This window comes from Excalfactoria chinensis, chromosome 1, assembly GCF_039878825.1.
Source record: "Excalfactoria chinensis isolate bCotChi1 chromosome 1, bCotChi1.hap2, whole genome shotgun sequence".
Classification (NCBI taxonomy): domain Eukaryota; kingdom Metazoa; phylum Chordata; class Aves; order Galliformes; family Phasianidae; genus Excalfactoria; species Excalfactoria chinensis.
In genome coordinates this window covers 181,793,028-181,809,665 of record NC_092825.1, presented here as the reverse complement: position 1 = coordinate 181,809,665, position 16,638 = coordinate 181,793,028, and the positions used below count along the sequence as shown (strand labels likewise).

The following is a 16,638-nucleotide window of genomic DNA, read 5'->3' as shown; positions in this document are numbered from 1 at the left end:
CATGAAATGTAGGTGACTGTCAGATCTTCAGCACGCTTCTGTGTTCCTCCGGGATGTAAAGCTGCAAGTGAGTTCATCTTAAGACGCCTTATTTACAGCCAAAGCTGATGGATGCTTGGCCAAAGAACTGCAGCACTGCACGTGGTGTGTGAACGTTAATGTATTTGCATGGCTTGTTGATTGAATCCCATTCAAACCTGCAGGGTTTTTAGCTTATTTTGCGATGCTTTTAATTGGTTTAAGAGGCCAAACTTGAGAGAAAGGGGAAAGTTGGAGTAGTCAGGCCAGCTGTACTTTTAATGTGCATGTGTTTGAGCAGTGGCTGGGGTTATATTTAAGACACGCTTGTTTGCACTAATAAAGCAAGCTTCCATTTGACTGTGTGTGGTTCACACAGGACAAAGTCAAGCAGTCTCAGTTCTGGCCAGCAAGTTCTGATCCAAGATGTTCTGCTTGTTGGACCTGAGGAAAGGAAAGCTGGCATCAAAACCAATGCTGTGACAACAGCGCTTCCATGTCACCTACCTCAGTGAGCTGGGCTGCCTTTCACTTCAGCGTGCAAAGCTGGATTTGCAAACAAGAGGAGCAAAGCCTTGCTGAGCAGGCGTGTGGGCAATGCTTGGAGTGCTGGGAAAGCACTGAATGAGCACAGCCTAAGAGTGCTCCACACTGCTGCGTTCTCGCTGCTGTTTCTAAGAACAGAGGAGGTGTTTCTAAGGAGAGGAGCTGGTTATTGCTTTGTGTCCAGCTGCAGATAAACCACTTGCAACACAGCCATCTGCCAAACAGTGACACAGGCAAGTGAAGGATAAGTTCACGCCGATACTGACTTCATCCAGCACGACAGAGGAATCTTTAATCACGTTTGCTGCTTCAGCGGCCGTTGATAAAATGGCAGCTCTGGGGGAGAAGTCTTGGCAAACTGGAATCAGATGGAGGGAGATGGTTGGTTGAGAAATCTAATAGCTGTCAAAGCAGAATTGATTCTTTGCGGTAGATGGAGTGCGTGTGAAGTGTTCAACTGTATTGCTCAAAGAATGCTTTCTGCCATGAACTTATCTTGAACTGTGTTTCTGCGTTCCACATTCTTGAGGATATTTTAGCTAGAATCCAGGGCTCTTTTCTTCTTGGTCACCAAAATAGTGCTTTTGCCTTCACTGAGCCATCGTCGTTATGGCGCATGGATTATAAATCGCATCAGGTGCTCTTTAATGAACGCAGATGACATTAACACCGGCTCTGGGAGCTCACAGCTTGTTCGTGCTGCTAGCCAGGCTGAGAAAGCAGAGTTTGCTTATTGCAATAGATGAGCCCAACGCCTCCAGACGTCCACAGCTGAGACATGTCTCTGTGAAGATGTACTGGTCTTTGCTTACTCCCTTTAGAACTCTGCACTCCTGATGAGGTTATTATTCAAAACATTACTTCATTTTTCAAGGAACGGGGACTTGACCTGCTTCAAGTGTCCTCTAGTTTAAAAACGATCCCTCCGTGGCAGGGAGATTTAGGGCTCAGATAACCAGGCTGTCTGCTCTGTCCATGCAGTCAGTCCTTACGGTGTGATATTCATCATGGTGAACACAGCAAGCTTTGGGTTCAAGCTGCAGTGCGCCAGAGATCTGTGCAATCAACCCATCCTTATTGCTTGCTCCACGCATTGCTGGCTGCTTATTTTAGGTGCGTGAACGCCTTATTTGCTGAACTAGGAGAAAGATAGCTTTATTCCTCATTACTTCATATAAATCTGTGATTACCTTATTGAGACTTTCATAACTTTGGGTTCTTTCCCTATGTCCAGCCTATACATATTGAAGTGATTGTACGTTCACCGAGAGCAAGGTCACAGCAGTTACACTGCTTCATAGAAAGATGGCAGTGCTTCTGCTTCTGATTATCTCGCTGCTGAGCTATTCAGATAGGCATTTTTGCAAATACGCTTCGTGCCGTTGAACTGCCAACATGTAACGTGTTTTTCTTTCCCAGCGAACTAATTATCTTTGTATCGTGTCAAGTGTGAACGGGGAAGTGCTTTTCTCCCTGGGCAGCCTGTATTTTTGTCGTCAGGTTTGTTCTACAAGTATTTGTTTGCTCTCAAGTAGGGACTAAAAAAAAAACGTAAGCCAATTCAGATTTGATCACTCGCTGATTCATATTTGTGTCTTAATCTCTAACAAAACAAAGTGTCTGCTTGGAGATTTCTTTCGACTGCCATTTGATTTCCAGCTTAACTCACCAGATCTTTTTTTCCTCCTCTGATCCTGCTGCTTGCTGGCAGACTTGTTAACTGTTCCTTGCAGGCTGTTGGTCACTCCGAGGGGAGTCTGTGACCTCTGCTATTGACTGGCAGCTTAGAATCATAGAATTACCCAGTTTGGAAAAGACCTTGAAGATCATCAAGTCCAACCGCAGCCTAACCAAGCTTGATGTGAAGGGGGACCCACAGTGCTCTGTGCCGCATCACAGCGGAGCTGGGTGGTGAAGGCAGGTTTGTGCTCCAGCATTTTAGTAGCGTTCTTACCACTAAGAGTCACGTTGTTTAATTTTGTGCCAGTCTCTGCTCTGCAGTGGATCAAACCTCAGTGTAGCTTACCTGGAAGGGAAGGGGATTTGGAGCTCCTGTGTGACCTGATCTAATGCCTGATTTGGTGATGGTGGGCAGCCCTGTGCCCCATGGCACGGGGTTGGAATGTTTGAGGTCTCTTCCAACCCAAGCCCTTCTGTAGGTCTATGAGCTCTCCTAACGCTTGATCTGAAGTGTGCTGGGGGAATAGTGGCTCAGAGTGAGATGGCTGGACAATGGTTGCCTTGCTCCCTCTTTCACTTAAAGGTTTTCAAGGTTTGCTTTATCCTGGTTGAGAAAAGCCCTAGCACTTTCTCCTCTTGTTGCAGCATTCCTTTACAATGAGCAAATATGTGGTGAGACTGAAGAGAAAACTGCTCCTTCCTCCCCTGCCTGCCCCCAAAAAGGGGGGGTGAAGTCGAAACTTAAACTTCAGTAAGCACTTAAACCTTGTTCTTGTACAATCCTCTTACTTCAGTTGTATCACACAAGAACTTTGTTTTTCCACTCTTTATCTTAACCTGGATTGGATTTAGTTCTATCCTTGTGTAAGGTATCCTATCCAAGGATTTAAGCTTGAAATTAGTTGGTTTCTAAACCGCTCTGCTGCTCTTTTGGTAGGGCTTTGTGAGGCGAAGTTGTTCTCTCAATCTGATGGCCAATTCCTTGCTATTGCTATACATGTAAAACCTTCATTTTACTCACTTCTTCCCCAAAGAGCTTTCTGAAGTGGAGATTAAACTTGGAGGCTTTCAATATAATTCGGTACATGGCAGAAAGGCTGAACAGAAGAAAGAATAAGAGATCTAAAACATCTGGCGCGATACAAAAGTAGAAGCAGGTGAAAGCAGTTAAAAATGAAGCAATTTCTTTAACTTTAAAAATAGTTGATATTAAAGACAGGCAGCTCTGGACAATAAAAATTGGCCACCAATATATTGGTCCGTATGTGGTTTTTCCGGGTACGGAGGAGTTCATAAATCACAGAACGCAACCGAAAATGTCTTTGGACTTGAATTCATGAGAGATACTTGAGGTCTGAAAGAAATGCATGGAAGAAAGATTCTTTCAGCTTTCCTAACAGCTAACATCCGAGTGCAGCGGGAGCCCTGTTGTGATTGACTGCAAGTCCATCAAGAACTGAAGCTGCAGTGGTAGAGCGACTAAGGATTAGCTCAGAAACGCACGTCGGGATATGAAATTAAGTGAGATCTTGATGATTGTTTGACTGAGATCAACTACAAAAGGAACTTCTTAGTGGGTAAGGTAGGATAACCAGGACAGTTTTATATATGAGTTAAGAAATTACAAAGCAACCTTATCTGAAATACGCAAACCAGACTAATCAGCTTCTAGGTTTTTTTAACAGGTACTTCCAACAATATGGAACAGCGGCTGCTGGTCTCCTGGGATGCTTCCCAGCTTCTGGCCTGCATTCTGGACTGCAGAGGTAGCATAGGATCTACTTCAGGCAGCAATTGGTTTCAGGCCTCTGGACAGGTGCAGCTAGCAAAGGTGTTCATTGAAGCTCCTATCTGCCCATGGCACACTGACCCCAGAACACAAATGGTTTTAGTCAGGAATACAATCTCAATTGCAAATCCAAATCTGTCTTGGTTTTACATGGCTGTGTCTGTTTGCCTGTTTTCATCTTAATGTTTCAGCTGGAGTGGAAATGATGGCAACCGGCCACCGTTAGTTTTCCACGTTGACTGGAAATGTATATATTGAATTTCTTTTTAAATAGGAAGACTTTTAAATCAGAGCTGACAATTTAGAACCCCGTCTACATTCCCTGTAACTTGAAAAATGTGATCTGCTATAGTTAGCTTAAACCTCATTGAAACTGAAGTGAGAAGTATAGCTCTGTGCCTCTTACATCAGAGATGCTTCTAGATTAATGACCAGGTTAGGAAAAGTCTTGTTATTGTGTAGACTGACTCCAAACCAGTGGTGTCCAAAGAGTCTTGTTAATGGTGTAGGTGTGTATCTATAGGTTAATACCCATCATAATGGTATTTCTTCATGCAGATGTTCAAGCTGACTGATTCTTTTATAGCTTGTGAAGTGTTGCGAGGTCTTGGAAGAATGCAGAGTTGTCTACCATTGGTGCTGAGGTGTTGGTTTTGCAGTTTTTAACTTGGAATGAGTAGACTTTCAATCCATTTTCATTTAAAAGACTGACTTGGGGTTACAGATTCCCCATCAGAGTTACTGTGAGCAAAACGTGTAACCTTGGCTTCAGTTCTTCCCTTTCACAGCTCTTTTGAAAGGCTTTAATGAGGCTTAGTACTCTAGAAACTTGAGGCTTAGTGCTCTAGAAACCTTGTGATGGAGTCTGCCCTGTGAAGTAGTACCAGCTGTTGACACACACTTACCCACTCCTTTTAGTTGTGGTTTTTGTTTCACCCATTTGCGTGGGCAGTTGACAAGGAAATTAAAGATTCTTGGTTTTAGTCTTGTGCTGGTCTGTATACCGATACTTGAGTGCAAGCTTTGGCTTGTCACTCAAGTTTCTTACAAGTGGGGTATATTTGGTGGTAGAACCATTAAGCTGAGAAAAGACCTCTAAGATCGTCAATCCCAACCCATCCCACCATGCCCACTGGCCACGTCCCTCAGTGCCACATCTCCATAGTTCTGTGACACCTCTGGAGGTGGTGACCCCACCACCTCTCTGGGCTGCTGTGCCAGTGCTCAACCACTCTTTCCAAGAAGAAAATATCCCCAGCATCCAACTCCCTTGACACAACTTGAGGCCATTCCCTCTTATCCAATGTAGATGGACAGGGCTGAGCCTTGACCTACTCTTGATTTCGAGTTTGCTTGCTCACTGCCTGTAAGCAAAACCTCTCTGTGCAAACAGACTTGAAACTGAGTTACCTCAAGTACTTTAGAAACTCAGCATTCCTTTGCCCTTAGAACTGCTCAGTGACGGGTAGCATCCAGTGCTCAACAGAAGATTTTCAGTGCTGAGAATAAGATCTGATTTGAATATGAGGTGCCTTTGATGGAGGTGGGGAGTTCCCTCGCTAGTTCTTAGTAGCCTGTTCCCTTATGGCTTCCATGCCAGTCTTTCTTGGAAGTGTTCTTTATTCAGCAGCTCACATCTGCTTTGGGAATTCCAGGTAGAGAAGATGCTTATTCTTGGGAACGCCCCCCCTCAACCAGAATAGATGGAGCACAGCCAAAGTGAAACCACGTTGGTTGCCAACTGTTGCAAGCTCTACAGAAATGAAATTACTCAGAGATGATAAACAATGTCTTGTAACTGCTGTGAACTCATTTTTACTGGTTCCCAATTAAAGGAGACCCTAAAGCTCTTCTTGACAATCTGGGAAAGCTTAGGAGCAGCGTTAGTATAAGCCTTGAGCGTGGTTTGAGTCACTAACCATGGTATTTTTCTAGTTTACTATGGAAGAAACTGTTCTCTCATTGAGGTACCACGAGTACAAGAACAGAAGTATTGTTCAAAGCATCGTTCCATGTAAGGGGAGGTGAGCTGTGTGTCTGACAGTGCAATACATGTACATGTTGTCCAGTCTATTGTGGATATGCCTCCATTTTGGCAGCGTGGTGCAGCTGGGTTGCTCTGCCCATCTGACTTGTATTCCAAAAAGTCTTCCAAGATGCAACTTTGAACTGTAGGAATTCATAAGAGTTTTGCTTTTGTCGCTCCTTAGGGCTTACGTGAGCGAAACGTGATGCTTCCAAAACAAACATAAGCTTTTAAGATTGAGAATCCTTGTATTGTTTTATCTCGAAGGCGCATCCTGACCACCTGGTTAAAATCGTGTGCTGTTTGGATCACTCCCATGTTTTATTTTCCACCTGGATTCAGAGCGAGACCCTTTCTTGACTTTTAACATCTTTGGCCCAATTGTCATTGGTCCCAAAGCTGCCCTTCCAGATGCCTGCCTACCTGTCCCTTTATCACTATTAGTTTATCCCTGCTGGTATCATTGCTGGCATGTCAAGTCTCTGACACGGAGCAAGAATAGCCTTGAGTGCAGTGGAAACATGAGGTAGAGACAACTCCAGATTGGGCTGTAAGCTGCATGTTATAAGATACTGAAGCTGTGCTTCTTTTTCTTGCACCAAGTTAATGTTCTCAAACTCTCTCTTCTTTATGAATTTACTGTTGAAATTATGGCTGCTGTATGGCAGCTGAGCAGTGTGAGCTTCGTATACGGGAACGGAACATCTACAGTAAGTGCACGTTGTGTTAGAGCTGTGTTTTATGATGAAGGGTAATACTCCATAGTCATGAGATGAACGATAACCTATTTTTACAGGAGTTCACATGCTTGAAGAGTGATCTAACTGCAACAGAGTAGGAGCTTTGTTGGCCATCGTTCTAGGAAGTTGTTTAATTGATGCAAGTTACTGTGGGCTCTTTGTTTCTCACCCGTAGCGATCAAGACTTGAATGGAAGCATTCAAATAAGGTGATAGAAACCCTCATCATCTTGGACTTGCTGGAGTACTTCCATGTCCAGCTGTTGCTGGGAGCCGGGACTGGACCCTGTGTTCCAGATGTGATCTCAGCAGCAGTTGGATAGAGGGGAGAGTTCACATCCCTGGTGATGCTTACCCTAACTCAACCTAAGGTGCTGTTGGTCCTCTTTGCCTCAAGGGCATGTTGGTGGCTTCTGTTCAACCAAGCATCCACCAGGGCCAAGCTGCTTTCCAGTTAATTGCTTCCCACCCATAGCTTCCTGCATTGTCCTTGTAGGGTGATAACTGCTTCCTTCTGATCTTTGGGGACCTCTTAAATCACCTTTCAAGAGGTGCTTGGAGAGGACCCTGCGACAGAAGCAGAAAGAGTGCAGCTTCTCTGCCAAAGGATGGTTTTGTCTCTTTAAAGGTGTTTCTAGAGTTGACAAGCTGTGCTACTACTTAGTAACTTCTCTCTAATGGTCTCATCTAGTGATTACACAGCAGACATTGTGGCTTGCTTTTTCTTCCTTCCAATAAATAGATCACCCTTATTCCTTTGAATGTCTCATCTTAGACCAAGTATCTGTGTTCTGCTTTAAAGGAGCTTAGCGACTTCCTCTTCTCACCCTCCCCCCCCTTTAAACATACCATCAAGAATGGAATCAAGGAAGGGAGGTGTTGGAGTGCAGTGGGCAGGCATATGCCATTTTACAGTTTATTGAGTGCTTTGTGATTATAAAATGACCAAAAGAGTAATTTTCGAGTCTAATTTCTGAGCAAGAATAACTAAAACCTTACCCAGCAGGCCAACACGCGGTGTGCCAAAGTAAGAGATTGAGTTTACAGCTGTGTTATTTTGGAGGAGGCAGAAACAATTTCATGTAGAGAAGCCAGCAGTTAAAGTTGCATTCGATTATGCTTGGTGGAATGCTATATAAAATGTTGTGGCTCCTGTCCCTTAAGTTTATTGCTTGTGACCAGCCCTAATGGGCAAGTGAGATAACGCTCAAAGAAAGGAACATCAAAGTTGGTAATGTTTTTCTATGTGTCATAAATGTGCGTATGCAAAGGCATTCACTGATGGTTTTTTCAAGGCTTTCATGTGACTTGTGACGTTATGGGTGCTGACATGAGGATGTGTGGAGTTTAGAGTCTTTCAGGGTTAATTAGTGGAAGTTACAGGACAGAAATGTGATTATTAACTGGGAAAAATAGAAAAGAAAGCCACACCAAGACCAGCCTGATAAAGAGAAAAGCTTAATCTGCACCGTTTCAGCTGCGTGGGAGATGGTAGCAAGGGCTGTAAAACATTTCTATCCTCTTTTCCTATCTGACGTGTATCAAAGAGCTCTGTGCCTAACAACAGAATACATGGTTCCTATTACTAGTGACTTAATGAAATACTGTTATATAGCGAGACACAGCTTGTGTTCCTAATGGTGCTTTTATTGTCAAGCTTGACCGAGTTTTATACCCTTAATTATAAAGGTATCCTTTAAATCTAAATCCTGCCACGATCGGATAAGTGTAATTGTGGGTACTGAAACAAATTCCTTTTGATTTGTGTTTCACACTCAGGATAACGCGGGGTGGGATTTTTGTAGCGTGTGCTCATTTCTAAAGGTTTTGTTTCCTTGCATGGGGAGCGAGGTGGATTTATAGCTCTGTTAAACAAGGTGAGCTGCGTGCGTGCTATTCGTGGTGCCTTTTTATATTCCTCAACTCAAAGTGACCTACTGAGCTTGAAGGTAGCATAAAACTCCGAACTGACATCTTAATATTTGATCTGCTGTGGTCGTGACCCATTAACCTTTAGCTTTAATGGTGCTATGTAATGCTCCTTAAATGTTGCAAATGTACTCTACTGTGGGGCTGCAGTCAAGATTTTCTATCTGATTGATGATAAAATACACTTTGTGTAATCACCCCTCCAGAGTGCGTGTTGTTTCTAGTAGATACCGATCTCCTATGTTTGTTATCTTAATTTTAAGAGAGTCTTTGCTTTCTGATGTAATGTGGGCTTTGTGCAGATAATAACACTCGGCAACTTGATTAAGAGCTACAGAAGGTAGGGTTTGTTAGACAGGCAAGGGTTTGTTTCGTGCTGGAGTTCCCATCAATGTAAGCTGGAGGTGGTACTAAGATTACTGACCTGACCACAGTGACCTCAGCCTCTGGTGTGGTAAGGAAGAGTCAGAAGGCAATCCTCAGAAAGGTAGGTTACAATTAGTGGCAATAGTAAACTTCTTCACTTCAGCCAGGATTCCTGGGACGTGTAGAGGGCCACCGGGCATAGCTGTCCAAGGGCATGATAGGGCTTTACATGAGGGTGTAGGTGGGATGGAGGGCACACAAATAGGGCTTTAGATGAGAGTGTAGGTGGGATGGAGGGCACGCAAAGATGAGGAACCCTTTGTATTGTTCTTCTGGCGTGTTGATAAACGGGCTTGCAAATGTGTGTAAAAAGATCTGTGCTCCTTCAGTCACCAAATAAAAACGTCATCAAAGGAGAACTCTTCTCTTGAAGGATTCATTTGGTTTGGAAACGAGCTGAATACGAATGGGGAAAGTGGAGTCTGATATTATAATGCATGCTTCTCAAAACATGCTTCGTGGTGCTGGCAGGGTCAAAAAGCATCTCCTGAAAACATAAAGTATTTAAGTTAATGAATTGCGTTTTCTTAATCTTGACATCAGTTTTATAGAGGACCGCAGGTGCAGGGAGTTCCTGATGATGTATGGAGGGGGATCCTGAGCTGCAGAAGCTCATGATCTTCTCCTTTCTAATCTCAGGCTCTGTGGCTTTTTAATCTGAATAATGTCACCTTAAATGCTTTTTCTGTTTTCTCTCCCATCAGATTTCCTTTATACCCAAAAGGAGGAGAGAAGCTTCAGTTTGAATATGGAGTGTATCTTCTCAACAAAAATATAGCACAGGTTGGTACGCTGAGATTTTTTTCTTTGCTGAATATCCACCATCTGCTTAGTGTCGCTATGGCAGAACTCTGCTGTCTTGTGAGGCTCTTCTCCATAGAGAACAGCTGTGAACTACTGGAGGTGCTCTTCAAATCCTTGACCTCACCTGCCTTACTGCTTTGTGTTCAAGACCTTCTCTGCTGCTTAGAGGAGGGTTTGCCAGCCAATAAGCATGTTTTTCCTTTTCAGATGGTAAACACTGCGTGTGTACATGTGCTGTTTTGAAAACGGAAAGTATTTTCTGTTATTTTCATCAGACTCAGTTAATTTCTTTCTCATCGTCGTGCCCTTTAATTGTATTATTTTAACTGGAATTCTACCTCAGCACTTAATTGATAAGAAAACACAACAGTCTGGAAAATCCTAAGCCTTGCCAACACATGAGTTGGCAAGTCCTATAACAGTCCTTACTTCCCTGCTCTTATGTTTTCTGTTTTTTAAACCATCTCTTGTGTTGGTAAACACACGATAAATTGCATTGGACTTGGACAAGTTGATGAACTTCTATTTGAGATGGTATTGATACCACACACTTGGTATGGAATTCAGAAAAGGTTCAGAAAGCAAAAGCTGGTCCCAGAGGGGCCTGTAGGGCCATTCAGGCTGTTGCAGGATCCTAGAGCAGGAACTGTGCACTTAGGCCATCTCTGTTAGTTGTTTATAGCACATTTACATCTGAAGGAAAGCCTGGGATTGAAGTAATCTGTTCCTATTCTTTTCTGTCCTGGCTGTTCAAAGCTTCCCTGATATCTCATCCAACTGTCTTGGTTCTTGTTAACCACATAACCTCTTATTCTAATAATCTGTTTGTTAATTGCCTTTGCAAGCTTGTTATGCATTGAGAGACAACTTCTCGTCTAAGCGTTGTCTTTGGGTCACGTCTCTTTGGGTCAGAGCATTAGGTCTTTGAATGGAGATACTGAGCAGGGCTGGGATAACGCATAGATCCACGTGTAGCCCTGCTTCATAATTGCTACTTCCACTTTTGGCAGTGAGCTGTTAATTACCCTCAAAGAGTTGTTGCTCTGGATTCATTCTGTGGGCTGTTTTTGCCAGTGTTCCATTTTTCCAGCCACTTGTGTACCATGAAGTGACCAAAAAAAAAATGTATTTAAATTCAAGCAGAAACACAACATCTCTGTTTCTGACGTGAACTTGAAATAGGACCGACTCGACACCTTTATTCCTGAAAAATCTTTTTTTTTAATACTTAATTTCTATTTGTTTAGTTTGGGTTTCTCCTCACGTTTCTCTCTTCCAACCCTTCTTACCTTTGAATTAGAGTAACACTTCTGGATCTTATTGTTCGGAGGGTTTCTTAGGCTTGGATTGCATTTACCATTTTCCAGACTTCTGGTATCTTGCCCGTACTTGGTGTATTTTGGAAGATAACCTCCAATGGCTCTGAAATTACTTAAAGGCTAAAATAGCTTAAGGTGAAGTTAATCAAGTCCTGCTAATCTTGGAAATTCACTTAACCAAGCTGTTAATAAAACTTAGACTGTGACTCTTTGTTGCTGGCATCAATAATAGCAACCATCTGTTCGCACTTTGGTAGGGAAGACAAGAGTGAAAAAATGGATTAAATACTCCCTTTCCTTCAAATGATTTGATAGCTTTCTCTCTCCATTAGCATCAAATCAATGTTTTCCTTAATCTGTTCTTCATACATTCATTACTTCATTCCGTGGCTTGTGAATGGCAGTGCTGCTTGCTTTCATTTTTCAACCTCGTGTATTTTCCTGCATGGTTCTGAAGTTTCCCATTGGGTTGCGTGGTGCAAGGACTCTGTGCTGCTTTTCATAGGTGAAATTATGAACTCTTTGTTGAGCCCAAGTTGGTAGTCTTTCCATTTCCTGCAGTCTGGCTTAGTTGGCACTTGTGCCTGTAGTATCTTTTTTTTTCCTTATTTCAATGGGAACTGTCAGCAGCTCACTATTTTTCCTGTTTTGTTCTGTTTGACTTGTCAAAGTTGGGCCTACTGAAATCACTCATTCTGATTTTGTTCTTGTCCTATTTCCAAAGGACCGTGAACTATCAAACTCATGGTCACTCCTTCCCGTTCCCTTCCAAATCCTTGTAGCCGACTTCCAAAATCACAGGCATGTTTTTAAACCCATAAAAGTAGATGAAGACTTGAAGCATGTATTTGTATTGAAAACCGTTTCCCAACTTGCATGAGGTCACTGGTGCAAAGTAGAGTAGTCAGTGGCCAAAGTGTTTGAAGTGGTTTTGTACTACACCAGTGGTTCACACGTTCCTGGTTGAGATTGCATGTTGCTGGCTATAAAAATGTAAGTAAATCAGTAATCTTGGTGTGTGTGTGGGGGCTTCTATGACTAATTTAATCATGGAAGTGTTACTGAAGTCTTATATATAATCATTTTAGTCACCTCTTCTTTGATGTTGTCAACTATTGCAGCTTTTTATGGCTCTGCCAAGAGGAAATACCGCTGTGAAAGCAGTGTGAGAAATCTAGCAGAGCAGGTAGATAATATATGGAAATACATCACAGGGAGTTCTGGATTCAGGGCTGGCTTGATGTGATGCCTGAGATTGTTGGAATCCTTTCTCAGCCTCCAAAGGAATATCCAAAGTGGATGTATGTAACTCTTAGAATATCTTACCGGAATTTAAGTTGTTCTTTTGACTATCTTAAGGATGCTGTGGGAAAAGCTTTCAGATACACTTAGTTCATGGAGCTGCTTGAAGAGAATAGACGCCAAAAAGATTGGATGGATAGTGAGAAGTGATCCCTAGGCCATCACAGCTTGGGAGAGAATCCTCTTAAGGCGCAAAGGGGTTGAACTTGCTTCAGGGAACGAGTTCGGTGACTGTTCTGTCGTGAGCTAATGCAGATCCATCGCTTTACTCCCCGACTGCTGTGTGGCTGGGAGGGATGTTGACCCTGCTGGAGTGCAAAGGGAAGGAAGAGCTCAGATCTCCATCCTGATTCTTTCATGTGAGTGAGAAACAAAAAGCTCAGAAAAACTCGCCTTGACTCAAATGGCTTCTTGCAAGGATTTGTATCAACTGCCCCGGTTTCATACAAGTTTCCTTGTGTATAGTTCTGTTGTGATTTCCTTCTTTTTCCTCCCCTTTCACAATTATCTGCAGTTCTCAGGGCAAGGAGAAATGGGAGTTGGGGAAAGAAGGGAGGCTGGGCTGATATTAACCAAAATTACTTGGAAATCCAAACTCTCTTCTAGAGATGAAGTGGTACTGCTTTGTGAAACAGCGGGATAATAACAATGAAAACCACATCTTGCACTCAGGAGAATTCAGCTGGAATTAGAAGCAGCTCAGCCTTAGCTCAGTAGAGCATTTATTTGGAGAAACTTGCTTTGCTGTTACATTCCAAAGTCAAAACAATGTGTGTTAATTCTGAGAGTTCATAATAACTTCCATCTGTACGTGAGCACAAATTGCTTCAGTCCCTCTTATTTTTCTATTGTAATGCTGAAGCCTTCACGATGTTCAGAGTAACTTCTTATGTTGGGATAACATGAGGTAAGCCCAGAAATTTCCAGTTGTGATTTCAGCTCTTTGACTGGCAATGAACATGTCCTGAGCGTTTCTTTTTTAAAGGAAAATTAATGAGTTATATCTATTAATGTCAACAAAAAGAAATCGCTGCCGTTCCTGAACTCTGATGTGAAACAGGATACAGTTGCTCAAGATGGCAGTGAATTTCATGGGTTCATAAAATGAGTTTGAGAAGCATTGGATACCAGGAGGTAGCAGCAACAGAGCTTGTGTGGCCAGCTATGTTTTGGATGTCTGTGGAGTATCAGAGGAATGCGAAGCTTCAATATGGGAATGGTATCAGCTCTTGCATTGGTCTTTCACAGTAGAGTTTGGAATGTGAAGCTTCAATATGGGAATGATATCAGCTCTTGCATTGGTCTTTCACAGTAGAGTTCATGCCATGAAAATGGCCCTGTTGAGTGGATAAATGTTAGCAGCTCAGAGTTGGGGTTTGTGTGTGTGCTAAGCACAGCACCATGCAGCATGGGCAAGGTGGCATCTCCCAGAGAGTGTTCTCATCTTTGAGCGTGGTGTGTGTGCCTCACAACTCATCGTGGCTGTGATTAGCTGAGCTGAGAGCAATAGCTCCAGGATTTTCCTCTGTTATTTCTACTTACCTTTTAATCATAGTCTGTAGGCTCTGAGTGCAATGTCTGGCTTTGAAATCTCAGGCCTGTAGGAAGGGAGAAGCTTTATTTGCTGCTTGCTGGCAGCTTTTCCGTTTCCTTTCATTCTTGGTTGCTCAAGCTGACTTTGATGGAGATTCTTTGTTACATACAAAGAGATGATCCTGCCATGATTTTAGAGACAACCCATCCCGCTTGAGGTGAGCCCTTAATGAGCACACATGAGGTCGCTGCTGGAGAAAAGCTCATCCTTAATTGTGTACAAGGCATTACGTGGCTTCTTCTCTCTGTTTGTTACTTCTAACTTGTACGTATACAGTGTAGGGCCATTGAAGTGAGTGTGAGTCTACCATTTTTGTTCATGAAACTACCAATTCCTCTGGGTGTTCCAGAGCTTCTCTCTTGCGTGATAAATGCCAGACATGTTATTCCTCATCCAGTTGCAAGATCGCTTGGAGAGGAAATAAATACTTGAGAGTGATAGAGCTAGATTCTTCTGGTCCTGGTTGGAAGGGGATTTACTGCAGCTATCTTCTTGTTGACAGGCCAATGAATTGTCAGCAGGTCAGTGAATTTTCTTGCAACTCCAAGTGTCCGATTATTTTTTACTTCATTCTGTTACTAGAGGAGAGAGACTCCAGATAAGAACTCTGGAAGATCAAGAGACAAATCAACTCCTGAGTCCAACTTCCCTATAGAACTGAAGGCTCCTGTTTGAGTCTTGCTGCTGCTTTAATCTTGGTTGCCATCTTTATCTTCCTTTAGTGGCCATGCCCTTTGAAATGATGACATTTCGTCCTTGCCTCAGCTGCTAGCTGTTGAAAGCAGACTTGCAAAGCAAACCAGGTGAAATCGGGCTGTGCTACAACTCTTTGCTTCCTTAGGGCTGAGCAGAGAAGTGAATGAGTCCCATCTTATCCTGGTTCATCACTGCTGTTTGTCAGAGGTCTGCAGCCAGAATGTCCCTTCCCAGGTACCACATCCACAGGTTTTGTGACATCTTCTTGATTTCGTTGCACTGCATGAGTTAAGGCTTTTATTTCCTGATCGTGTTGGGTATGTGGTCAGCACAACCCCACGAGGCCAGGCTTCCCTTCTGATCCAGCCTTGATGTTTGTCTGCTGACAACTGAGTGATGTTAGTCTGATGTGTCTATTCACATTGGCATGATTTGACAAACCCCGGCCAACAAATAGTTCTGTTTTCATCTGACAGTCATTAGCAACATCTGAACTTATTTGAGAAGGAAAAAAAAATCACGGGGCCAATCTTTTGTCAGTTCTCCCAAGGAAATTTGTTTATTTTCGCATCACGGCACTGGAGATCCAAGCAAGGAACTCTGTCTTAAATCTTCCTTCTGTGTGTCCAGAGCCACCGTGTCCACTTGGTGGCAGGCAACGTTTACAGGTATTGTGTGACTCAGTAGAGAAGTTTGCACAGCTATTCCTGCTCTCCTGGGAGTGTTGTTTGTGTAGCTTGTCTAATGCACAGGGTAAATAACATCCCCAGAAGCGTGGAAGGAAAGCAAAGTGCGCCTTGATGTGTTTTAGTGGCAATCAAAGTGGCATCTTTCTAATGGCTGCATGAAATGAAAGCTGAATGCCTACCTGCTAGTGCCATACGTGAGAAACTGCACTGAAAAATCAGCTCTTAAAGACGAAATGAGGCAAAAAAAGATGCCTCGCTGCTGGCTCCATTAGCCTATCTAATGTGGGAGAGGATCAGCTTTAGAATAGAAACGATTAAACTTTTTCCATGGGAAGTTGAACAGCAGAAACGTTAGGAGCAGAAATTTGTTTTGGCAATAAATGCTCCGAGCAGAAGGGTCTTAAAGAGTTCTGTGGGTATCGGCCTAGCTGCGGTGGTTATGGCCCTTAGGGTGCAGAATACTGCGACTTGCATACTGCATCATTTATGAGGCCCCTAAACTCAGATCATAAAACGTACAGTTCAGAAAGAATCCACTGTCTGAATCTGTGGCCAATTGCACTGCACAGGGAAAAGTGTTCCTGAAAGAGCACAGGTTCAATCCAGTGCAGAGCCCTCAGCTTTGTCAAGTGCCAGGCATTCATTTGAATGCTAAGAGGAAGGGACTGCACCTGAAAAACCACGAGTACCCTCTCCAGCTGCACGGGGCCTAAAGCATTTAGGAGGGGTTTCATTCCTGAAAGTCTCCTAGGGCAGCAACGGGCTGATACCCAGCCAGATCATTTAGAATTGGGGAATTTACAGATGGGTTTTTTTTGCAAGCTGGTTGGAAAGCTTTCTCTTTTTTTTCCCCCTTTCCTATCGCCCATGCCAAGGTAAAATAGGTTGAAATGAGACTGGCTTAGTTGTAATGGCAGTCATCCTTTCATTCGGATGGCAGCCTGCCTGTCCTTGCCTGGAGGCAGTCTGCATTGATCAATGAAGGACGAGCAGCCCTTGGCTCGCCAACTTGCCCTGATCACAGCACCTGCAGTGCTGGCAGCTCTATTTCTTGCTCTGCTTGCACAGGGTGGTGAGGTTG

The 16,638-nt window shown here is 43.3% G+C and overlaps 1 protein-coding gene across 4 annotated transcripts in view; it reads left to right on the top strand.

The window, feature by feature from the left end:
* Nucleotides 1-16,638, top strand: part of UVRAG (UV radiation resistance associated) — a 66,665-nt gene that overhangs the window by 30,749 nt on the left and 19,278 nt on the right. For all 4 annotated transcript variants that reach the window (XM_072326997.1, XM_072327000.1, XM_072326999.1 and 1 more), the window contains exon 13: nucleotides 9,858-9,936. In XM_072326997.1, the coding sequence (XP_072183098.1) occupies nucleotides 9,858-9,936 (79 nt within the window). The remainder of the gene's footprint in view (nucleotides 1-9,857; nucleotides 9,937-16,638) is intronic.